The following is a 26,614-nucleotide window of genomic DNA, read 5'->3' on the forward strand; positions in this document are numbered from 1 at the left end:
TCTAAAAATGTGAAATATGTAACAGCTCTAATGAAGATAACAATTTATGTATCAACTCAAAAGTGGTGGAGGGACTTTTCCTGTGTGAAAGCTTCTGTTTTTTGTTTGTGGTACAAGACCTGATGTAAAAGCCTCTCTTTGGGTTACTCCTCAGCGTTGTCGTCCCAGAGCCCATGCTGCTGTTCATTAGCTGCTCCCTCAAGTCGTGGATCTTAGCCTCGAAGCGGCTGTACTCTGGACCAGAGACACACAGATATACAGAAACTCATCAGCCGGTGTTGATTCTTTCCCACTAAAAAGCATTGCTGTCAGGATTTGAAAATATAAAAAACGCAAATCTTGGTGAGAACAACGGCAGAACAATGACTGGCTGTCAGCGAGTGCTAGCCAGTGTTAGCCTCCCTCCATTGGTCCCTGTAAAACTCAGAATCCCATTCAACATTTTATTACTTGTGTATAAAGCCCAAAACGGCTTAGCTCCGTGATATATGCAAGACCTGATAGTGCCTTATGTTCCTGGCAGAGCTCTTTGTTCTCAGAGTGCAGGTTTACTCCTAGTTCCTAGAGTATCCAAATGTAGATTTGGAGGGCGGGTGTTCTGCTATCAGGAACCATTACTATGGAACTTCCAATCTGGGTTAAGGAGGCTGACACTATGGAAGAGCATTAGGGCCAGGCAGTTGAAAAATAAAAGTAATATTTTAGAGGAGGAAGAATTTTTTTTTCATTATGCAATCATTATGCACCTGGGGGTGGAAAAACAAACGGGGACAAAACATGTGAGGCCGCGGCGAGCCGCACCGAGCCGAGCCGGGCGGAGGCGGGACAAGTGCAAAAGCGCCATTAGTAAACCTCTAGTTAGTGTTCCGTAAACCTCTAATTAATGTTAGTAAACCTCTAGTTAGTGTTTAGTAAACCTCTAGTTAGTTTAGTAAACCTCTTGTTAGTGTTAGTAAACCTCTAGTTACTTTTCAGTAAACCTCTAGTTAGTGTTTAGTAAACCTCTAGTTAGTTTAGTAAACCTCTTGTTAGTGTTAGTAAACCTCTAGTTACTTTTCAGTAAACCTCTAGTTAGTGTTTAGTAAACCTCTAGTTAGTGTCAGTAAACCTCTAGTTAATGTTAGTAAACCTCTAGTTACTGTTAGTAAACCTCAATTTAGTGTTCAGTAAACCTCTAGTTAATGTTAGTAAACCTCTAGTTACTGTTAGTAAACCTCTAGTTAGTGTCAGTAAACCTCTAGTTAATGTTAGTAAAACTCTTGTTAGTGTTAGTAAACCTTAGTGTTTAGTAAACCTCTTGTTAGTGTTTAAACCTCTAGTTAGTGTTACCTCTATGTAGTGTTAGTAAACCTCTAGTTAGTGTTAGTAAACCTCTAGCTAGTGTTTAGTAAACCTCGGGGGTCATGTTCTGGCTCTCTGGAAAGATCCTAGAGACAACTTCTGTTGTATTGGACACTATATAAATAAAATTGAATTGAATTGAATTGAATTATGTCAATTTCTTTCACAAACCTACTTATTATGCACATTTTTAAGAAAAATTAAATAACAAGATCTTTTTTCTGTTTAAATTTGGTTATATGTGTATAAGTACATATATGCATGAGTGATTGCTGTGCTTTTACCATCGGGTCTGTACTGAGCCAAGATGGTAACAGTCTGGCCAGCATTCTTGAGCGCTGCAGCGGCCTGTTCGTGTGTGGCCATTCGCAGATCCACGCCGTTAACCTGATGAATACACACACAGCAAGAACGTTTACAACCACTGCGGACAGAGCCCTCCTCCTGCACTGAAAGGCCTGGGAGTGTGTTTGCCCCATATTTATGATGATGAAAGTGTCCGTACACTGAGGATCTGATCGCCCTTGTGAAGCTCTCCGCTGAGGTCAGCCGGTCCACCTGCCAGGATGAAGGAAATAAAGATTCCTTCTCCATCCTCTCCTCCGACAATGTTGAATCCCAGACCTGTAGAGCCTCGGTGGATTAAAACTCGACGAGGCTCCCTGAACAGATTTTAGAAGTTGAGTCCATGTTAGTAATGATACAAATCTAGAACAAATGAAAAGTAAATCTTTCAGTAGTAATGGTATTGCTTAAGCTCCTAACATTACTAATAATAAGTAATTATGCATGTCAAATGTATCGTTAGCAGTGTTGGGACTAATGCGTCTTTAGTAACGCATTACAGTAACGCCATTAGTTTTGGCGGTAACTAATACTCTAATGCATTACTTTTTAAATTCTGTAACTCAATTACCGGTACCAAACGGTGCGTTACTCCGTTATTTCTGGCCAGCTACAGTGAAGCTTTTTTTCCCCACACGCGGAGACCAGAGGAAATGTAGTGGGCGTGTGTGTGCATTCAAAAACATGAGCGGTCATGGCGAGCCAAGAGAGCAAGGCGAGTTTCGCAATGTGGAGATATTGTTATTATACATATTTCGGTTTTATTGAGCAGCACAATGACAAAAACATTTCAGTGGAGTTTAACCGAGGGACGTCTGTAAGCCAGGTCCAACTTGACAAAACAATTGCACGGTATGTGGGAGAAAACATGCTACCTATTTCTACAGTGGAGTCACCCGCTTTCAGGCAGCTAATTAGCATGATACCATGCACAGGCGGCACACGGCAAATGGGACGGAAAACTTTTTTGAACTACTAAGGAATATACAAAAGGAATATACAAAAATGGAAAAATGAGCTGAAGAAGACATTCGAAGGGCTGGACTACATGTCGACCACCAACATGTAGTCCTGGGGTCCGTTTCACAAAGCAGGTTTAGTGAAAATAGAGGAAATGAGGGAAACTCTGAGTTTCCGTTTCACAAAGGGAGGTAACTCAAACCAGAGAAAGAGAGGTAACTCTAGCCTGTTTCACAAAGAGAGGTAACTTAAGCTCTCGGTCAGTTACCGTATAACAGACACTCTGAATCTAACCTGGTCGGGACCAGGTTTATCTCAATGAACCTGGAGTTTCTCTGCGTCTCCGCCTCTTTCAGAGCTACACGCACATTTTATTTCCTCATTCATTCAGTCAGCAGGCGAGTTTTGGCGAAGTTCTGCTGTCTGTCATTAAAAACAGAGTCAGTATATATATTAGAAGTCCATTGTCACGAATGGCATGTCCTTTTGATGAAGACCCAATTGATGAAGGTGCAGCATTAATGTGCAGAGAATTAAATATTCGTCGGGTGATTGAATTGTTTATTGATTTTATGATATATTCAAATTTTTTGAGATTTTTTATTCAGGGTTTTCATAAACTGTGAGCCATAATCATGAAAATTATAACAAATAAAGGCTTGAAATATCTCACTTTGTATGTATATTTGTTTCACCTTAAAGGAGCTGTATGTAAGATATGTCAACAGACATTTAAAAATCATGTTCATTTCAAATAGTTATGTCACTGACAACAGCACTCAAGCCAGGATATTTCAGTTTAAAAAGAGGAGTTGCAGCCCTCAACTGATGTTTATGTTGTCATTTTTTGTTTTGGCCTGAAGCTCCACCCTCCACCTATCTCCCAATCACAAAGTCAGTATTGTTTCTGAAGCTCCACCCTCCACCTATCTCCCAATCACCAAGTCAGTATTGTTTCTGAAGCTCCACCCTCCACCTATCTCCCAATCACCAAGTCAGTATTGTTTCTGAAGCTCCACCCTCCACCTATCTCCCAATCACCAAGTCAGTATTGTTTCGGCATCCGGGTTGCCAGCTCGGCTCTAATTATCGCAGCCATGGCAGCCTACGTTCCTGCTGCATTCTGCAGCCTACCTGGCAACCTCTGGTCGGGGGGAGGAGGGGGAGGGTACACGCCGCTCAACAATATTTTGAAAGTGACTGCAGTACCAGTTTTGGACATTTCTTACAGACGGCTCCTTTAAGTTGAATTTACTACGAATGAAGTTTTGCAATATATTCAAATTTTCCGACCTCCGCCTGTATATTATTACATAAATAAATAAGAGCATAATATGTTTCGGAACATACGGAATAATTCCGTATTTCAAGGGACGGGTGGCAAGCCTACATAAACCTGTCCAAGCCATCAAGGAGGAGTTCCACAGGATTGCCGGTGAATGATGTGGAGATCTGTTAAATACATTTTATATTATATTCTGTGCTGCGGTGTTACTTGTTTTTCGAAAAACATGCAACAAGCAGACCTCCTCTTTCCCGTTGCCATGGTGAATCGTTGTATCAGGGCTCCATTGATGCTGGCTTTGTATAATTGTGGTGCACGCGCTTAACTCCAGGTGAAACTACTTAGAGTTGAGTAAATTAACTCGCTGTTCTGGAACCGAAAACTCAGAGTTTCCGATCTCAGAGAAGATCAACTAAGAGTTCAGGATTAGACTCAGAGTTTGTTGAACCTGCTTTGTGAAACGGACCCCAGCACTTTTGCACTTTTATTTTGAATAATAGCCTATATTCAGCTTGTTAACAGTTTTGTGTTATTTAATTCAGAGGTCGTTTAGAAAGAAAAAAATGCTTTTGTTAGGCTACGATGTTTTAGAAAATCCTGCGTTTGTTCAGTTTATGGCTGACTTGCCATTTAAAAATAGATTTGTGTTTGTGTCAGATTTGTTTGTACAGACCATAATGCTTAGCAGATTTCAGTGATGTGAATGCAAATTAATTGAAACTGTCAAGTTGATCAACAGTTTGTATTATTCTCCATACAGTACCTGCTGAAATGAAGGCTAGAGGGGCATTCATGGGAGCATTTAAAATGTTGTTTTTTGGGACATACATGTATATCTGCAAAATAACGATCAACCGGAAACATCAGCGAGTGTTCTGTGGGAAGCAGGAAAAGCAGTGATGCGAGGTAAAATAATTTCCTTTTCTTCAAATAAGAAAAAGAAAGATAACTTAAAAACAAAGGAATTAGAATGCGAAATTAAAGTGTTAGAGAGGCCTTCCGGACCTCTGCAGACGACATATCCTTAATAGAATAAGGAAAACTAAGATAGAATTAAATAAAATAATTGACACAAAAACGCAGTTTCTACAACAAAGGCTTCGCCTGGAAAATTTTGCATACGCTAACAGATCAGGGAAATATTTAGCCAATAAATTGAAAGTAAACAAGGAAAAAACAACCATAACATCCATTAAGGACCAATCCGTGAAGATTACGCATGATCCCTGCTTAATAAATTCAGTTTTTAGAGACTTTTACTGTAAATTATATTAATCACAAATCGAACCATCCGACCAATCCATTGATCGGTTTCTTGGAAGATTTAACCTGCCAAAGTTACATCAGGAGCAGGTTATGAATTTAGATTCGCCGCTCTCAATGGGAGAACTCCATGAAGCTCTTCAGCATATGCCCAATAATAAAGCTCCGGGCCCAGATGGCTTTCCAGCCGATTTCTATAAAGAATTCTGGAGCATATTAGCACCAGAACATTTTATAAAATGATCTTAAATGTTAAGGAGAATAAAAGTTTAGGATCCTTTGCTCCCATCGAGCTACCGCCCAATATCATTAATAAATGTAGATCTCAAAATAATCAGCAAAGCTCTTTCCAAACGTCTGAAAAGAATTACCCCTTCTATTATACATCCGGATCAAACAGGCTTTATTAAGGGTAGACATTCTTCCACTAACACTCGTAGAGTACTCAATATTATAGATCATTCGAGTATCAATAAACAGGAAACTACTATTATATCTCTGGACGCAGAAAAAGCATTCAATCGGGTAACATGGAAATTTCTATTGGCAACTTTACACAAATTTGGATTTGGCAAATCTTTTATCGTCTGGATGAAGATATTATATAGCTCTCCCAAGGCATGTGTAAGGACAAACGATCAAGTCTCAACCAGCTTTAACTTGCAAAGAGGTACCAGACAGGGTTGCTCTCTTTCTCCTTTACTATTTGCAATATTTATTGAGGCCTTAGCAGCTGCTATTAGGCAAAATCAAAATATTAAAGGTATACAATGCAAAACATTAGATCATAAAATAAGTCTTTATGCGGATGACGTACAGTACTACTCTTCCTCCAGAACTCACAAACCTCACTATCACAGACAATTGCACTTATAGAGGGATTTTCATCGCTGTCTGACTATTCTATTAACTGGTCTAAATCCACAGTTTTGTGCATTAACTGCAATTTCCGGAATACACCACTACTAAATTACAATCAGGAAACATTAGATATCTAGGCATAAACATCTCCCCTAGGCTCTCAGAGCTAACAAAACTAAATTATGTTCAGCTTTTATAGAAAATAGAAGATGATCTTACCAGATGGAACTCTCTTCCCATTTCACTCATGGGTAGAATTGTCACCATCAAAATGATGGTTTTACCAAAAATAAATTCTCTTTTTTCAATGATACCATGCAAACCCCCTTCCTCTTGGTTTAAGTCACTGGATTCATATGTGTCAAAATTTTTGTGGAAGAATAAAACACCATGTATTAGCTTAAAGACATTACAAAAACCTAAAGAATGTGGAGGCTTAGACTTACCTAACTTCCAGTATTACTTCTTAATTAATAAATTACAGTATATTTTAAAATGGTGTAAAAATCATTCTTTAGATAGTCTGGATTCAGAACAAGTGTTTTGCAATGATCTGGAAATCTCAGATTTACCATTCATCAGTCAAAGCATTAAACATCATAAATATTTTAAAAGCATTAATATTAGCACAACTCTGACAGCCTGGTGGGAATTCCTTAAAATAGCTAAAATCTCACTTTTTCCATGTGACCGCACACCCATCTGGAACAACCCAGACATCCTGAAAAATGATAAAAAGATGGTAAACTTTACTCAATGGAGAGACCAAGGAATACGGTATCTACAACATGTAATCATAAGTGGACATTTTGTACCTTTTAATACACTCACTGTTCAATATGCAATTATCAGTAACACATTTTTAGAATACCGACAACTCAAGTCCATAATTAGTCACGTCCAATGAGTAAAAAATATAAACTCAACCAATTGGACCTACAACTTCCCGCTAAGATAATAGAGTTATTTAACCTAAACAGCCCAAAGTTGCTATTGAAACTCTACAGGTTAATGTCCAAAATAAACAACTCAGAATCAGAATCATCTTTATTGGCCAGGTTCGAACATTGTCCAACAAGGAATTTGACTCCGGTTATTTGATAAAAAGATTCTGCTATCAGGCACCATTACTATGGAACCAACTTCCAATCCACCTTTAAAACTAAACTTAAAACCTTTCTGTTTAGTAAAGCCTATAGTTAGTGTTTAGTAAACCTCTAGCTGGTGTTGGTAAATCTCTAGGTAGTGTAAACTCTAGTATGTTAGTCAGTAGTCATAGCTGCAGCTATAGAACAAGACTATAATAGTTAGTCTCAAATATAGCTTTGCGGTAGATATGCTGCTATAGGCCTATGCCGCAGGGGGGCACCGACATGATCCACTGGGCGGCGCTCTCACCCTTCTTCTCCTCTCCTCTTCACTTCCTCTCTTCTCCATTCCATTTTTATTTATTATAAGTATCTCATAGCTATCATTTTTGTCCATCGCTCCTGTAGTCTCTTATGCTGGCCCCCCTTTTTTTCTCTTTTTTTTTCTCTTTTGTGCATGTTTGCAGGCCGGAGCTTCGGGAGCTGCGTGCTGGCCTGCGGTGCCGAGTAGAACGTGATCAGCAGTTGCTGTGGCAGGTTAAACTTCCTGAGTTGACGCAGGAAGTATAACCTCTGCTGAGCCTTCTTCCTGACAGAGTTAATGTGGGTGGACCACTTCAGGTCCCGGGAGATGGTGGACCCCAGGAACCTGAAGGAGTCTGTGGTGGAGACAGTGCTGTTGAGGATGGTGAGGGGGGGGAGTGGCGGTGGCTTTTTCCTGAAGTCCACTGTCATCTCCACAGACTTGAGCGGGTTCAGCTCCAGGTGGTTCCGACTGCACCGGTGGACCAGCTGTGCCACCTCCTGTCTGTACGCGGACTCGTCACCCTCCCGGATCAGGCCGATGACGGTGGTGTCGTCCGCGTACTTCAGGAGCTTCACAGAAGAGTCCCCTGAGGTGCAGTCGTAAGTATAGAGGGAGAAGAGCGGTGGCGAGAGGACGCACCCCTGGATGTGCTGAGGTGCTGAACTCAGTCTCTCTTCCGACTTACAACTTATACAGTACAAAGTTCTTCATAGAATACATTATACAGGACAAAGGATGTTCCAGATGGGTTTTGCCACCTCTAATATCTGCTCACAGTGCCCTGAGTCCGGGGAGCGGGCCTCTCCTGGCCGGGGGGTGTGCGGGTGGGCGTTGCGGCGGGGGAAGTCATTCCCAGTGTGAATGGAAGGATATTGTGCCATTTCCATTGTGCCATTTCCCCCTCCGCCTGGGGGCTCCGGCGGCGCTCCTGGAGGTGTGGTTGGGCCCTGGGCCGTCTCGGGGGGCCGGCCCCCGTCGACCTGGATGGCTGACGGGGGAGATATGGCGCCTACCAGGGCCAGTACTACTGGCCCTGCCTCCTGGCTTCGGCCTCCGCTCCCCCTCCTGCCCCCCCTACACGACTCACACATAGATAGGTCCGAGGGGTGGGGGTCTGGGGCGTGGGGGACACTGTACCGCGTGCCCCGGTACTCCCCGCCCCACGATTTTAATAACACCTTAGACACCGCACACTCAACATTTAATAGATACACTTGACAAGGATACTTAGCGTCATGGAGGGGGAGGTCATTGTCAAATATGATACCCTGACCTTATTATTGTTAGTATATTATATTGTTATTATTATTATTATTATTATTATTATTATTATTATTATTATAGAATATGGATGGATGAACGGATGGATGAATGGGGATGCCTGGGTCTGGGGCCCTCTGTTGTCGGGCCCGCGAGGGTGTCGCCCTGTTGGGGGGTGCTTTCGTGGGGGCGGGTGCACCTGCCGCGTCAGCAGCCGGGGCTGCTCTGTCTCTCCAGGCAGGCTGGCCTCTCGCCGGGTGGGGGTTGTTGGCCTGGGGGGTGAGGGCCTCCTGGCCACATGTCTGGCCCGTGCCGGGTGGTCGGGGTTTGACTGGGTCCTGGTCCACCGCTGTGAGTTCCCTAGCTGCCTCTTCCCGTGGTCATGGGGACCCCGCCCGCGGGTCCCCTCGGCCACTGCTGGGTGGGGGCGGGCCTCGCTGGCGGTGGGTTTCCTCCCACCCTCTTCTCGCCCTCTGTGGGGTTGCTGGTGGCCTGGGTTCGGGTTTCTTCCTTGTCGGCCTCTGGTTACAGTTCAGGTGGAGCATTGATAGGACTATTACACACACACACACACACCTACACACACACACACACACACACACACACACACACACACACACACACACACACACACACACACACACACACACACACACACACACACACACATAGCCACACAGACATATACACCTGCCCGTGCACCTGCATGCTCGCTCTGTAGTTTTGGGGGTTAGTTAGTCGCGGTAGCTTAGCCTAGCTGTGATTGGGTCCCGGGACCTGGGACGGTTGCTGCTCCTTTTTCTGCCTGTTGCGTGTCTGTGCGTGCAGATGTACATGCGTATGTATGTGTATATATATTAATAACATAAATATATGTGACATATTAAAAAACAAAATATATGAAGGCTCCACTTAACTTCGCACACAAAACCACCCCAAACTTTTGCAAACCTGACCAACTATATGTAACAGACTATGCCAAAACCCTCAGCAGCCAAGGAGTGCTATATCTTTGCAAAAGCTTGCAAAACAAACTCACGAAGACAACACTGCCAGCCGAGCATGACGAAGCTAACATGGCTAATGTAGCCGACGTGCTAACGGAGATAAAAGCACTCCGCTCTGAGTTCGGCTCGAAGCTGGACAAGACACTGGATCCCACACACACAAAGAGGATGCTATATATCCTACATAGCGAAGAAATGCATTCTACTCAACTGGAACCAGCACAGACCCCCTACATTTAACCTGTTTAAACAAACTTTGAATGACACTTTACGTTTGGAACAACGCACGTACAAAATAAGGGGGATGTTTTTCTGAGAATATGGCAACCACTTATGGAGCTCTGACATTCATCCAGCATGGCTGGCCATGCCTGGATTCTGTGTACAAAAGAGACATATACAGTATGCACTGTGACCATGGTTTATTTGATTTGATTATTTATGTATTTGGTTTACAAGATGTCCTTTTACTTTAGGTAACCACTTCTTCTTTTATTCTTTTTTTTAAATTTTGCTTTGTTGTTTTTGTCCTGTATGTAGTATGGTGGCCGAGACCCGCCATTGCGGAAAATTAAAGAAACGCTGCAAATAAAAAGAAACGCCGCTGCAAATAAAATAAACGCTTTGCAAATAAAATAAACGCTGAAAATAAAAACAAACGCTGCTGCAAATAAAAGAAACGCTGCAAATATAAAGAAACGCCACTGCAAATAAAAAAAAAAAACGACGCAAATAAAAAAGCCACAACGGAAGTGAATTACCGGGGACTATTTTTGCTGATGCACCGGTGTTTTTATGTGAGAGGAGAAGAAGAAGACCAAGAGGACGTAAGTGAAAAGGAAGAAATAAGAAGAGCGAGGAATAAGAAGAACAACGAATGAGAAAATAAGTGAAAAGGTTAGTGTTCAACGTCGCTACGTGTCATTTTTAATGTGCAACACCGGTGCATCGGCAAAAATAGTCCCCGGTAATTCACTTCCGTTGTGGCTTTTTTATTTGCGTCGTTTTTTTATTTTATTTGCAGCATTTCTTTTATTTGCAGCAGCGTTTCTTTTTGTTTGCAGCATTTATTTTATTTGCTAAGCGTTTATTTTATTTGCAGCGGCGTTTGTTTCTGTTTGCAGCGTTGCTTTTATTTTCAGCAATGGCGGGTCTCGGCCACCGTATGTATGTCTTTAAAATGCTAAAAACAAATAAAAATATAATTGAAAAAAAAAATGCACATATATATACTTTAGGTTCTTACCAGCATGGTATTAACCATTAATATATGTGCAGACAAGGTAAAAAAAAAAATGTTTTTTTTTTTAAGTAACTAAAAAGTTACTTTTCATAGTAACTCATTACTTTTTGGTCTAAGTAACTGGGTTACTAACTGAGTTACTTTTTAATGAAGTAACTAGTAACGGTAACTAGTTACTATTTTTCAGTAACTAGCACAACACTGAAGTTAGTATAGTACTCACCTTGGAATGTCATCATCTCCCATCATGCCATGCAGAACGGGAGAAAACCGACTTGGTGAGGTTGGAGTGAGGGCTTGTGGGTAATCTGAGCCAAGGTAGTTGGGGTGGCTAAGTTCAGTATCCATATGGGAATATGCTGGAAAAATACACAAGGAATCAAAAGTCACATACCAGGTATTGCACACAGATATGACTCATCTTCCAGCCGCTCAGATTATTCCTCTTTTCACATTTATTTTTGTTCAGTAAATGTACTTGTGTAGTGGGTTAGTCCACCCATCCATCCAGTTTCTATAGGCTTTTATCCTGTGCAGGGTCACAGGGGTCTGCTGGAGCCCATCCCAACTCATTACAGACGAGAGCCAGGGGGTGTGGCTTAGTATCTCATGAAAGTCAACTCCCAAAAGAGTCTTTCAGTACCCAGGTTTATCTTTTTAAACGACAATAGACACTTATTCAGGTCTAAGGAGAGATTGTGTTTCTGTGAGGAAAACAGTCCTGACTCACGGGGCTCCCACTAAAGTGGTTTATAGGGCAAGTCGTTCCAACTTTGTTTGTTTTTTTAAACCACACTCAATCTCAATAATAGAGTATTAGGGCCAAACTAAGGCATTAGGGCCAAACTAAGACAAAAAAAAAAAAATTGGAAATTACGAGAATAAAGTGCCTGTCGTGGCGGCAATCCTAGAACCCGGTGGTGGACACCGGAAGTACAGGATGCCGTCAGACTGAAGAAGGAGTCCTACCGGGCTATGTTGGCCTGTGGGACTCCTGACACAGTAGATGGGTACCGGCAGGCCAAGTGAGCCGCGGCTTGGGCGGTCCTGGAGGCAAAAACACGGGTCTGGGAGGAGTTCGGGGAGGCCATGGAGGAAGACTTTCGGTCGGCCTCGAGGAAATTCTGGGGGACCGTTCGATAGTTTCGATAGCAACACTGGACCAGCTCTATACCCTCCGCAGGGTGCTCGAGGGTTCATGGGAATTTGCCCAACCAGTCTACATGTGTTTTGTGGATCTGGAGAAGGCATTTGACCGTGTCCCTCGTGCCATTCTGTGGGGGGTCAGTGAGTATGGGGTCCAGGTCTATTAAGGGCTGTCCGGTCTCTGTATGATCGGAGCAGGAGTCTGGTTTGCATTGCCGGCAGTAAGTCAGACTTGTTCCCGGTGCATGTTGGACTCCGGCAGGGCTGCCTTTTGTCACCGGTCCTGTTCATAATTTTTATGGACAGGATTTCTAGGCGCAGCCAGGGGCCGGAGGGGATCCGGTTTGGGAACCTCAGGATTTCATCTCTGCTTTTTGCGGATGACGTTGTCCTGCTGGCTTCATCGGCCCGGGACCTTCAGCATTTGCTGGGGCGGTTTGCGGCCGAGTGCAACGCGGCACGGATGAGAATCAGCACCTCCAAGACCGAGGCCATGGTTCTCCACCGGGAAAGGGTGGCGTGCCTTCTCCGGGTGGGTGGAGAAGTCCTGCCTCAGGTGGAGGAGTTCAAGTATCTCGGGGTCTTGTTCACGAGTGAGGGAATGATGGAGCGGGAGATTGACAAACGGATTGGTGCAGCGTCCGCAGTTATGCGGTCGATGTACTGGACCGTCGTGGTAAAGAGGGAGCTGAGTTGAAAGGCGAAGCTCTCGATTTACCGGTCAATCTACGCACCTACCCTCACCTATGGTCATGAACTTTGGGTAGTGACCGAAAGGACAAGTTTGCGGATACAAGCGGCCGAGATGAGTTTCCTCCACAGGGTGGCTGGAAGCTCCCTTAGAGATAGGGTGAGGAGTTCGGTCACCCGGGAGGAGCTCGGAGTCGAGCCGCTGCTCCTTCACATTGAGAGGAGTCAGCTGAGGTGGCTTGGGCATCTTTACCGGATCCTCCTGGACGCCTCTCTAGGGAGGTGTTCCAGGCATGTCCCACCGGGAGGAGACCCCGGGGAAGACCCAGGACACGCTGGAGAGACTATGTCTCTCGGCTGGCCTGGGAACGCCTCGGACTCCCCTCGGAAGAGCTGGAGGAGGTGTCTGGGGTGAGGGAAGTCTGGGCATCCCTGCTGAGACTGCTGCCCCTGCGACCCGGGAACGGATAAGCGGCGGACGATGGATGGATGGATGGAGAATAAAGTCATAATATTATGAGAATAAAGTTGTAATATTACAAGAATAAAGTCGGAATATTATGAGAATAAAGTCTTAATATTACGAGAATAAAGTCGTAATATTACGAAAATAAAGTCGTTATATTATGAGAATAAAGTCGTCATATTATGAGAATAAAGTCGTAATATTATGAGAATAAAGTCGTAATATTATGAGAATAAAGTCGTAATTTATGAGAACTCTAACAGGAAGAGCAGTCTTCACCCTGTGTTAAAATGAGGAATATTGAGCATCTTGTGAAGTTATATTTATAATCGTTTTCACAAATAAGGAAATACTTAATCTTTTGGCATCTAATTATTATCAGTATAAGGACTTCTATTTCGTCTATTTCGAAGAAGGAACCACACAGACTTGGAAGAAATTGCGTCTTTTGTGGAAGAGGAAAATCTTTATGATCATCCTCATTGTTTCCTGAGAAACAACAAAACCTCTTAGAATGGCAGCAGCCTTGCAGTCGACCAGACAGCTCCTCTTAATATTCTCATAATATTACAACTTTATTCTTGTAATATTACGACTTTATTCTCGCAACATTATGACTTTATTCTTGTAATTTTACGACTTTATTCTCATATTATTATGACTTTATTCTCGTAATTTCCAATTTTTTTTTGTCTACCCACAGAGGAACGTACTGCTGGTGAGGTCTGGGGGGTTGTAGGAGTTGGTCAGGAACAGGTTATTGGGCTTGGCCACCCTGAGGTACACCACCTCGGCTGTGTTCTTCAGAGCCCCCACCGCATCCTCGTGCATCACGTCCTCCAGACACACGTTGTTCACCTGATTGGATGTGACAGGAAGGAAAACACAAAACTGACACAGTTCAGTGGTGATCAGAAAATAATGGGAAAAAAAATCACCTTAAGAGATACAACCACTAAATCAGAAAAAGCTGAGACAGTATGGAAAATAAAAAATAATAAGTAATTGTTACATTTATTTAGACTTTTATCTCTTTACACAAAGTATGAACCCATGATACTTAATGATTTTTCTTATGAATGAGAAGAGATTTTTATATGTGAATGTATTTCAAGCTTTAAACATAAAATTACATTTTTTTACTTGTTATTTCCTATATCATTATAGCTTTTTCTAATTTGGGGTTGCAGAGAGACTGCAATTCTGGTACTGAAGGAAAAGTGAATTATTCTAGTTGGAATGACTTTGAGATCAAAACTGTCACAATTATTTTTTTTTTTTTCAAAAACACTAGTTCTTTAATGGATTTCCAAAAGAGATGCACCATTTCCACATCTCCTGCCCTGATTCAGGCTTTCCATATCTGTTGATACATGATTTTTCATCTACCACTGCTATGTGGAAGACACTGAAGATCTCAGGCTTAACTTAAATGTTACGCTCCTAGTTTTATGAAGAACAAAATGCAACATATTATCACATATGTATGGAATATAACACACATACATTAACGCTTGTACAGAATGTAAAAACACTGCACCATGAAAATTCATCATTAAATTACAGTTGGAATAAAACGCATCTGAATGGACTGGAATTAATTGGTTTTCTGCCTAAAATTCCCATTAAATGTGATCTGCATATGTGCTTTGAACACTTTTATCTGATCACATTTTATTGCAAACTGATGCAGAAAACAAGCATCTGACGTGTGACGCAGCAACTGTCTCACTATCCACATGGACCTGAGATGAACAGCCAGGGATGCTGCATGTGCCTAGACTGTAGCTTATTTCAGTTTGAACAGATTTGCACAGATGTTGCCATATTTCACTTGGAGGTAAAGCCTTGAATGAGACACCATTTAGTTCAAACCAAGTACCATTTTATTACTGCTGGTGTGAAGCTTGATTTTATCCAGCAGATGGCAGCAATTCTGCTGAAGATCTAGTTAAAATGGTTAAATATTTATGCCACCCTCCAGATGTATAGACATGTTAATGACAGTAATTTCAGGAAAATTAAAATTACAGCTGTAATTATCTTGACTATTGATAAATCTCTGCTGGCTGCTAATGTGTGAATACGTGTCACTGGAGATGAAATGCTGAGTCTGAAGCGTCTGAGTCTGTGTGTAATATACTTGAGTGACTGACCGCTAAGATCTTGTCCCCGATCTGCAGACGCCCATCTTTATGAGCTGCTCCCCCTTCAATGATCTTAGTGACATAGATGCTGTTATCTCCGGGTATGTGCTGATTTCCCACCCCTCCGGCAATGCTGAAACCTAATCCTGAGAAAAAAGGACGGTGAGGCAAAAGAGCAAAAGAGGTGTGGGGTTAACCACAGAGCGGATTTACTCAATATAGAGGGCACAGCTTAACTGGGTGCAAAAGTGCTGCTGTTGTACACTAGTCCACCATTCAACATACCTTTAGGCCCTTTGATCAGTTTGATTTCAGTGACTTTTTCTGCTGCTGGTTTTCTGCGGAGAACATAGAGGCGGACAATAGCACCTGCCTCCTTAAGAGCCTCTACAGCTTGGCTGTGTGTCACTTCCCTCACATCAACATCATTCACAAACAGGATGCAGTCGTTAACACTAAGAAATAAAGAGAGATTCGATTTTACTGACTTTTGCACATGTTACAAATACAAGGCAATAAAATGCAGGACTGAAGGAACAGGATATAGAAAAATAAACATGATATGCAGGCAAACAGAGAGCTAAGGAAAGAGATTGTCCGCAGGTGAAAATCACTTCTTGTTAAGGGAAGATGGAGGTCAGAAACAGTTAATCTCCAGCTCCTGCTGTGTTTAGGATCAGTTTTCACCATCAACATCAGGCCTTTTACTCCAAATCTCACTATCTGAGCTCAAAAAGAAGGCACGAGTCCTTCGAGCAGACTGAGCACTACAGAAAGGTGCAGTATTGGTTTTATGTTTTAGCCATTTCTAGAAATGATGAGAACTTGACAGAAGTGACTGTGAAGAGTCTGTGTGCAGAAGGGAAAATTATTCTTACTGACAAATATATGCTGTATTTTCACCCAAGTAGAAAACATTATTTAATACTTTAATGTGTTCAAAGTGTATTTTATGGCCAATGGAACAGCCTGTTGTGGGCTGCTGGCCTTTTAACTAGAAAACTACAACGCTGACTCCAAAGAGAACCAGTCACACCTCAGGTGCATCAATTTTCTATTGATTTTGCTTGTAGAGAAAAACATTTGTAACACTTTTATTTTGAAGTGACATTAACTGCTGACATGATTACATGATAACCGTTATCAACCAATGCGACTGCACTCAACATGAATTCAGTTCAATTTTATTTATGTAGCGTCTATTACAACAGAAGTTGTCTCTAGGCTCTTTCCAGAGACCCAGAACATAAACCCCCAAGCAATTATTACATAATTAATGGCAGGTAAAAACTCCCCTAGTGGGAGAACAACCTTAAGCCAAACAGTGGAAAGAAAAACTCCCCTTTAGGAGGGAAGAAACCTGGACCAGGACCTGGATCATAAGGGGGTAACCTCCTGCTGGAGGCAGAGCAGGAAAAGAGAGAACAGACAGAGAGAATGAAGAACAGAGAAAGGAGAGACACAGACACAATGGCTAACTGGTGCAGTACAGGGATGACTGACTGTATAGACAGAAAGCAGCTGCATGAAAGCACCACCCCAGAAACCGTCATCTTTAAACCTTTTTGTTGTGATATTCAGCGACTTTCAAATAAATAACAGAAGTTATTAAAATAGTCTCTGTCCATGAATAACATCGACAAAGGGTCGAGTTTTCAAAAAGAGGCTGTAAATGTGTTAGAAAAAGATAGATTTTACACACGTAAATTGCAAGTTTTCATAAGGTGTATGCATTTTTTATAACATGAAGAACCATACTGTTCAGAATAAGTCCCTCAAGATATTTGATACATGTTGTTGAGGCAGACAGTAAGACGAAGAAAAACAATTGCATTTAGGTCGATGCAAACATTTTCTACTTAAAAATGATTCCAGATGGATGGTTTTAGGTCAGCTGTAAAAGAGAGTGTTCCTCTATGCATGACTTGCTTATTGCAGCATAAACAGTAGACATATTTACTCCGAAAAGCAAGTTCTGTTTGCATAGCTTCAAAAAGAAAAGAAAAGAAAACATCTGATTTCAAGGTCTCATTTGCAGCAGCACATTTAGTAAGAACCAAAATGTAGGCTACATCTTACTGCTAGTTTTCTGCACGTTCTGTCCTCTTACGGACCTCACTTCCTTGAACTTACAAAACCTGATGATTTTAACTTCTCTTTAAAGAGGGACATCTTTGTTGTGCCACAAAGGGGGTGCTGGTTCAGTTATTAGAAAGTTATTAATAATCGTCTTACGATAATTATTATTAATAATTAATAAATAAGATTACTTAGCAAAATGAATTATCAAAATGAATCAATCAAAACGGGGCACCACCTGACTTATCAAGAAAATAATAACTGAACAGCAAAATCAGTCTCAAGGTAACTGTTACTCCTTACGTGCCAGCCTGTTGCCAGGGGTGGCGTTACAGAACAACAGGGAAGGAAAGAGTCCGAGCACAGACCTTTGCAACCAGCAGCTGTGACAAATATGTATAAAATAAACACAAACAACTTATCTCATTCAAATGAATCAGAATTTATTTACACAAGTGTTAAAAGATAATGAAACAACACTTGGGAACAATTCTGATGGCTAAACTACACATAAACCACAACTAAACATTAACACAAACTTCAGATTATATACGTGTTTCAGTGTGGTCATCCAGCGTTATATAATGGTTTAGAGCCTCCGTTATTTTAACGGCCCGTGGGTCGTCTCTTGCTGTTGTCTGTCGCTTTTGCAGAACCTGAGCTAATATTAGCTGTTGTGGTCTTGCAATAGCATTAGCAAACTCCGTATACTCAGCTTTATGATGTGTATTGAGATGTTTAATCAAGTTGCTGGTATTAAACCACGTATTCTCCTTTCCTCCTCTTGACATCTTAGTAGCACGTAGCTTGCAGTCTGCCTTGCTTCTGTCGTCGTCCCTTACTAGTACTGTCATTTAGCAGATGCTTTTATCCAAATCGACTTACATCTGAGACACACACACCATGGAGCAATTAGGGTTAAGGCCTTGCTCAGGCATCCCGGAGCTTGAACCTGGGTCCTCCAGACCCAAGCCCACCTCTGTAGCCACTAGACTACCACCCCCCTTATTTTGAAAAGTCCACACTGTTGACGTCCCGCTTGCATTAATTGTCGCTATTTTGCCTGAAACGGCGCTGCCAGTCTCACTCATGGGTATCACTCTCTTCTCATCACAACGCTGACTGTGGCTCAACGTCGCCCCCTTGAGTCACTAATCAGTAACTACAACATCAATGAAGTGGTATCGGTGCGTGGTATCGGAGAATTTTTGCGAGTACAAGTATGAGTATATGAGAGCAGAATCGGCCCCGATACCAATACCAGTATCGGTATTGGGGCATTCCTACATGCAACATATATACCAGACATGTAGATGTGACAGTTCCTTGTGATAATCATTTAAGAACATTTAAGGGTAATCCAGAAACTCAACAAAAAAGTGAGGGGTCTTTATGAGACCAGGAGCACTTGACCCTTGCAGGGCACCGAGGCTCGAGTCAAAATGACCCAAGCCAGAGCGAAGGCCCTCAGTTCCTCAGACGGCTTGCCTAACCCTTAGCGCCTTGCAAGGGTTAAAAAGTAACAAAGTTAATAGAGTTGCCATGATAGTTTCTGTGCTTTCCTTAAAGGGGATATGAAAGGCTGACTTGTTTTAGAAAATGAGTTTGCTTTGTAAGCGTAGCAGCCATTTTACCTGAGCCGTCCATCCTGAGCCGCGGCTCCTCCAGGTATGATTTTGGTGATGAAGATGCTGGGGTCATCACCCACGTGAGGGTTGTCTGTTCCCCCCGCTATGCTGAAACCCAGGCCCGAGTTACCCTAGAGCAGCAAGTACAAGCAGAACGTTGTTACTTATTCCTCATGGCGCATCTGACTGCACCTTCAGAGACAGGTGACAGAAGTAAGAAGACATAGTTGTATATAACTACCGTATTTTCCGCACTATAAGGCGCACCTAAAAGCCTTTAATTTTCTCAAAAACCGGCAGTGCACCTTATAATGCAGTGCGCCTTATACTGTATATGATCATTATGGTAATTTCTGTTACTGTAGTCAGGGGGGTTGTGGGTAATGTAGTTGGTGTCGCCAAAGTAACGGCGCTAAAAAACGTCAGGAATCGTCAAAGACGTTCAAAACAGCAGCAGCTCTGACTCGCATAATGGCGACGTTGATGAGACGGAGCAAAGCTGGTTTTTATTTTGTTAATAAAGTTTGACATACGGTACTTTTCTTCTTGTTTTTTTTGCATTTGCATTTGCTGTAGGATTTTGTAGCATTTCCTGTAGCGCAGCTCCATCAGGTAGATACGTAACTCAACCCCAGCCACAATAGTACGGTATTTTACCATATATTTACTGCGCCTTATAATGCAGTGCGCCTTATATATGGAAAAGGTTTTAAAATATGTCATTCATTGAAGGTGCGCCTTATAATGCGGTGCGCCTTAGAGTGCGGAAAATACGGTACATGTTTTTGACACAGAATGAAGCTCAGACTTACTCTTTCCAATGTGATTTCCTCATACTCGATTTCTCCTTCTGTCCCATTCACCTGTCAGCAGAAATTTAGTCACCATCATTAGAGGAGAATTAATAGGTTTATATGATCAAATACATGCTGCATGAATTAATGAATAAGAAACCAAGCAGCTCAGTTAAGTTTTTGTTCAGTGTTTTTCCTGACCATCTTATGTGAAACCATAACATATCTTGCTTGAAATGAAAACACTATTCTTTTTGGGCTAATTTGACAACATATTAGCCATACCTTTGCAATTAAGAAAGTTCCGGAGGAGAAAGAGAAATTTAGGGAGCTTCAAACACTTGCCTGACCCAGAAAACAACTTTTCTTAGTGCTATAGTGGTTCAGAAGACATCACACTGACAGCAGGAAACTTCATTCTCTCATGATATGTTAATTACTTTCATGGTTAGAAATTGCATTATTGAACAACCTGGAATCAAAGTAAGGGATGTTTCTGTCATCCCAAATGTACGTCAAAAAGAGAAACTTAGTTTAATTAAAAAGGACTAAAGTTAAATATTAATCAAAATTAAAATAATGAGCGGAGACCTCCCTGGATGTTGGGAAAGAAATGGTATTGTACTGATAATACAGATTGCCTTGTGTTTGAGCTCAACAAAAAAAAATGATGAGACGTTATCCTTACATATGGGGAGCCATCCAGAGTGTCCGTGTTCACCACCACTGGAGGGCTATTTCCCTGGAGGGAGAGAGAGAAGAGACAGTGAGAAGTCATGGCAGAAAGTCACATTTGGTGCTGAAAGCTACGTTTACACCCGAGAATGATGGCCTTTTTACCTCTTAGCTGTGATAACACAGTTCTCACTTTTCTATAGCCATAACTGCTAAAGGATAAGAGCACAACCCAGAGGGCTTTTTTTGTCATGACCCATCAATAATGGAGACAAAATTAACTTGTGCTAGCGCTGATGTTTAAGCAAACTATCAGTAAATTCTGTGGTTCCTTTATTTCACTGCACCTACTTGGTTAAAGTAGAACTTGCATTGCTCCTTCTGTAAACAGTTATGGTTCAAAAAGTCTTTAAGAAAACACAGTAAATCAAATACAGTTTTGGTGAGATTGGTTTCAGGTTTATTAGCCAAAACATTCTCATCCACCTTATCTAAAGGCTGAATTATGGTTCTGCGTTAAATCAAACACAGAGTCTACGCCATAGGGTACGCAGCTATGCAGGAGTCTCTCCGTAGCCTACGCCGTAGCCTGACGTCACCTCCCAAAAAATGAACTACGTGTCGAGGCGACGCAGACCCAACGCAGGCCGAGAGGGCTGTGATTGGTTTGCTGGGTAGCAACACATTTCCGGTTCCGGTTCGTGAAGCAGTAGTGAACTTTCAGCGCTCTTTTCTTCGTGTGTGTGTCATTTTTCATTTTTTGGGTTGTTTTGTTTTTTTTGCACAATAGTTGTCCTTATCTCTTTGATTCACTGAAAAGCCAGAAGCTAAACAAAGTATCAACTAGCGCTCTCGGGGGGTTTTGCACCACAGAGAAATGGAGTGACGGAGAAGTCCGAAGGGTTCAAGACGGCGTCACGGCAACGGCGTAGGCTCTGCGTTGGTTTAACGCAGAACCTTAAATCAGGCTTAACATGTGTCCAAAGTGCTTTTCTTTATACTAACATGCCTCCTTGCACTCATGGTCTTAAGCCTGAATTATGGTTCTGCGTCAAACCAACGCAGAGCACACACCGTCACCGTGAAGCCGACGTGAACCCTTCGGACTTCTCCATCACTCCATTTCTCCGCGGTGCAGTACCCCCGTGACCACTAATTCGCGATCTTTTCCTGAATGGTTTATCCGACTTTTTCCGGTCACAGTGAATCAAAGAGATAAGGACAACTATTGTGCAAAAAAACAAAACAAAAAAAAATCACACATACACGAAGAAAAGAGCGCTGAAAGTTCACGACTGCTTCAAACCGGAAACCGGAAATGCGTTGCTTCCAAGCGAACCAATCACAGCCTCTCCGTCTGCGTGTGGTCTGCGTCGCCTCGACGCGTAGTTACAATTTTAGGGAGGTGCAGGTCAGTGACGGCGTCAGTGACAGCGTGTGGTCTGCGTCGACGCGTATCACACGCCGTAGGCATGGCGTCGTTTTGACGCAGAACCATAACTCAAGCTTTACAGTAGCTCATCCCAGCAAAGACGTGGAAGAAAAACGCGAGGGAGGATGCAGCTTTGTCTCATTGCATTTTTAGCAGAGGCTTTCGTTTCTTCTGCAAGGTGCTCCATTATGGTTGAAAATAAACAATTTTCACGTGAAATGAGGACAGAGGAAGCAAATAAGCATTTCTAGCATGATGAAAAGCACCCTTAACCCCTACACACTAACCTTAACCATTATCTTTTAATTGACTGTAGTAATAACATCTCATTCACATTATTTTTTTTGCAGGATTCACTCTTATCACACTCAATGAGTTAGAGGATGTAAATGACGCTGTTATGTAGATTGCTCTTCAGAGAACAAAGCCTTCTCTTTACCGTGCTTGATTAGCATGAAAAAGACATCTAAAGTGCTTACAACAGCAAAAAGCAGTATGAAATCAGCACGCTGACCTTCACTGACCTGACAGCTCTGACACACACACAAACAACTGCGCAGCCACACTGAACTCATTTTCTCAGCTTTCTAGATAAATGGTTTCTCAGTCCAGTAATCTTTATGTGACACAACAGTAATGGTTTCCCCTCTGTTTCTTTACTCTCTTAAACACAATGAAGTTTCAATCAGAATCTCTTTATAGCAGATTTTACACTGCATAACAAAAACACATTTACAATGACAAACATGGGCTAAATTGACAGCGATCCGGCTACAGTACTCTGCATTTTCAAGTCTGGAATTTTTTTTGTTTTTTTTAATAGGCATCAAATTGAAAAGAGGACTTTCTGCAGTTTTATGCAGAACATTGTGCAGTAACTGTGTATCAGTGCGTCATGAGTGGGCAGGGTCTCTCCAGCTGAGCATCATAGCTCTCAAAGAGAGAGAAGAAAATAAACTTGTTTGTAGATATTCTAGTGCTGATTTGGAGGATTTGGGTTCTGGTTGACATTTGACTGATCTGAGTCAAATTACTAATATATAAAGTATATGAATGTTTATTTTTAACAACATGGACTAACCTCAGCATTTAAGCTGGATAAACTGTGGCTTTTGAAACATAAGGCTAACGTACCACTTTGAACTGAGTTAAGCTGGAAGCAGCACATAGATATTGAATTATTAGTATAGTTTTCTCCATGGTGCTCTGAGCATGTTTGAAGGGACATATCTGAGGTCACACCTCATACCATAAAGGGCTGAAGTTAACTTTTCATGATCTTGGATTTAATTAAGTGACTCAAATGACTTAAAGAAGTGCAGCAGGATACTGCCCTTCCTGTGCTTTTCCTGGAAGCACAGTCCTGAACAGATGGTTTGAAAATCTGGTTTGATGCAGTGAAGCTTGGAGGACACACTGTATGTGAGACATTTAAATTAAATTGAGAGAAGAAACACATCTTGTTGTGTACTGGTTTACACTGATTGAACAGAACACTGAAGTCACCTGCTGAAGATTACGGAGGTTCTTGTCCTGCTGCCAAAACAGCTCTGAACCGTTGAGGCATTGGATTTTTAGAATTTTCTTACTCTTTCCACGTGAGTTACAGTATATCATCCCAGCAAAGATGTCAGAAAGACACAAACACAAAACTTTATTCTAGGCTTCTGCAGAAGCTCTTTCTGTCCCGGTATCCTGGTGTAAGGCGTATTTTACAAATATATTTAATTATTTCACTGTGTATTTATTTATTTCATGCCTCCTGTGTGAGCTGTTGTCATGAAATAATTTAAACTGTCAAACCCAGCCATCAAACTCAGTGGGCGGGACTTGTGTGGCTTGTCCACAGAGCCTGACGTGTGAACAATGCCCACAATAGCATAAGGGTCTGGGCTCTGGAGCAATGAGACTTTACCTTAGGAAAAAAATAGTAGCAGGATACACTGAAGGAAGAGAGTCAACCAGCATTCCAGTTACCTTAACATGTACAATTTACCAAAACCTCTCCACAGACCAACCCCCCCCTTTTCTTTTTGACATCCTGGCCTGCGGGAGTTTTTCTTGCCACTTTTCTCCCACTAGGGGAGTTTTTACGTGCCATTATTTATGTTATATTTATGTAATAATTGCTCGGGGGTCATGTTCTTGTCTCTGGAAAGATCCTAGAGACAACTTCTGTTGTAATAGACGCTTTATAAATAAAATTGAATTGAATTGAAAAAAAACCAACCCAAAACACACTTTCATTGCAACAGCAGTCCATGGTTGTTAAAAAAGGAAAGGAGTGTATCCTTTGTGAACTGTGAATATTTCATGGGACATTTAATTATTTAATTGCATATTTCATAATTCCTTGATGTATTTAATTATGTATTTATGTATTTAATGATTTAATTATATATTTCATTATCCATCCATCAATTTTCTACCGCTTATCCGTTCCCGGGTCGCAGGGGCAGCAGCCTCAATAGAGATACCCAGACCTTCACCCCAGACACTTCCTCCAGTTCTTCCTCCAGCTCTTCCGGGGGGAGTCCGAGACGTTCCCAGGCCAGCCGAGAGACATAGTCTCTCCAGCGTGTCCTGGGTCTTCCTCGGGGTCTCCTCCTGGTGGGACATGCCTGGAACACCTCCCCAGGGAGGAGGGACATGTCTGGAACACCTCCCTAGGGAGGAGGGACATGCCTGGAACACCTCCCTAGGGAGGCGTCCAGGAGGATCCGGTACAGATGCCCAAGCCACCTCAGCTGACTCCTCTCAATGTGGAGGAGCAGCGGCTCGACTCCGAGCTCCTCCCGGGTGACCGAACTCCTCACCCTATCTCTAAGGGAGCGTCCAGCCACCCTGCGGAGGAAACTCATCTCCTGCTTGTATCCGGGATCTTATCCTTTCGGTCACTACCCAAAGTTCATGACCATAGGTGAGGGTAGGTGCGTAGATTGACTGGTAAATCTAGAGCTTCGCCTTTCGACTAAGCTCTTTCTTCACTACGACGGTCCGGTACACCGATCGCATAACTGCGGACGCTGCACCGATCCGTCTGTCAATCTCACACTCCATCTTTCCCTCGCTCGTGAACAAGACCCGGAGATACTTGAACTTCACCACCTGAGGTAGGACTTCTCCACCCACCCAGAGAAGGCACGCCACCCTTTCCCGGTGGAGAACCATGGCCTCAGTTTTGGAGGAGCTGATTCTCATCCCTGCCGCGTTGCACCCGGCTTCAAACCGCCCCAGCACATGCTGAAGGTCCCGGTCCGATGAAGCCAACAGGACAACATCATCTGCAAAAAGCAGAATGCTGTGGTTCCCAAACCGGATCCCCTCCGGCCTCTGGCTACGCCTAGAAATCCTGTCCATAAAAATTATGGACAGAACCGGTCACAAAGGGCAGCCCTGATGGAGTCCAACATGCACCGGGAACAAGTCTGACCTACTGCCGGCAATGCGAACCAAACTCCTGCTGCGATCATATATTGCCATTTTCCAGTAGTATCTACTCAGTGCGCTTCTACCCGCCACGCCCCCGTCTTGCGCTTTTCCACTACGGGCCGCTTTGTCCTTGTTTGTTTTTCCACAGCCAGGTGAGAAGTGGGCGGGTTGGGGTGAAGCTGCTGTGACGTACTCGATTGCGCAACCCCTTTGCGCAACCCATGCACCTCAGAGTTGGATCACCAAACAGACGTTTGCGCTGTATAATAAAATCGCTGCGAGCCGCCAGTCGTTCTCACGCTGACTCCCGCTTCCTGATTCAAACGTCTGACGGACCCGCCCCCCGACCAATCGGTGGCGTGGTGACGTCAGATCCAGGGCCGACTCAGTACGCTTAGAACCTCGGCAGAAAAGATACAGAAAAAAGTATCTGCTTGGCACGGCTCCACCCGCCTCGGCCCGTAGTGGAAAAGCGCAAGACGGGGGTGTGGCGAGTAGAAGCGCGCTGAGTAGGTACTAGTGGAAAAGGGCCATAAGCGTATAAGCACCCAGAGCGCTTTACAGAGACCATTATTCAATCATACACATTCTCACCGGTGGTGGTAGCTACGTTTTGTTGCCACAGCTGCCCTGGGGCAGACTGACAGAATCGTGGCTGCCATATTGCGCCAAACGGCCCCTCCGACCACCACCAAACATTCATACACATTCAAACACATTCACACGGGGCAAGGTGGGTAAGGTGTATTGCCCAAGGACACTACGACAGCAACTGGGACGGGGGAACTGGGATTCAAACCAACATTCCGACCAGAGCTACTGCCGTCCCCTTTTGTGCATGTTTGCATGTTTGCCTTTTGGTCATCCCGCTGCTGCTTCCACCTGCCTGTGTGGATGTCTGCTGTGTGCTGCTGACGTCCCCGACCACCCCAGTTTGGCCTTCGGCAGGAGGGTCCCCCCTTATGAGCCTGGTCCTGCTCAAGGTTTTTTCCCTCCTAAAGGGGAGTTTTTCCTTGCCACTGTTTGGTTTAAGGCTTCTCTCCCACTAGGGGAGTTTTTACCTCCCATTGTTTATGTAATAATTGCTCTGGGGTCATGTTCTTGGTCTCTGGAAAGCACCTAGAGACAACTTTTGTTGTATTAGATGCTATACAAATAAAATTGA

General features: G+C 42.9%; 1 protein-coding gene across 7 annotated transcripts in view; it reads right to left on the minus strand.

Annotated features, from left to right (window-relative positions):
• LOC133459580 (disks large homolog 4) overlaps positions 1-26,614 on the minus strand; it is a 155,619-nt gene that overhangs the window by 16,510 nt on the left and 112,495 nt on the right. For 5 of the 7 annotated variants that reach the window (XM_061739673.1, XM_061739675.1, XM_061739672.1 and 2 more), the window contains 10 exons: positions 20,599-20,652; positions 19,929-19,979; positions 19,123-19,247; positions 15,695-15,864; positions 15,419-15,555; positions 13,964-14,120; positions 11,184-11,319; positions 1,847-2,003; positions 1,626-1,728; positions 120-234 (listed from right to left, as the gene is read on the minus strand). In XM_061739673.1, the coding sequence (XP_061595657.1) occupies positions 120-234; positions 1,626-1,728; positions 1,847-2,003; positions 11,184-11,319; positions 13,964-14,120; positions 15,419-15,555; positions 15,695-15,864; positions 19,123-19,247; positions 19,929-19,979; positions 20,599-20,652 (1,205 nt within the window). The remainder of the gene's footprint in view (positions 1-119; positions 235-1,625; positions 1,729-1,846; positions 2,004-11,183; positions 11,320-13,963; positions 14,121-15,418; positions 15,556-15,694; positions 15,865-19,122; positions 19,248-19,928; positions 19,980-20,598; positions 20,653-26,614) is intronic. The other 2 variants (XM_061739674.1, XM_061739671.1) reach the window with 2 other exon arrangements.

Source organism: Cololabis saira, chromosome 14 (assembly GCF_033807715.1).
Source record: "Cololabis saira isolate AMF1-May2022 chromosome 14, fColSai1.1, whole genome shotgun sequence".
NCBI lineage: Eukaryota > Metazoa > Chordata > Actinopteri > Beloniformes > Belonidae > Cololabis > Cololabis saira.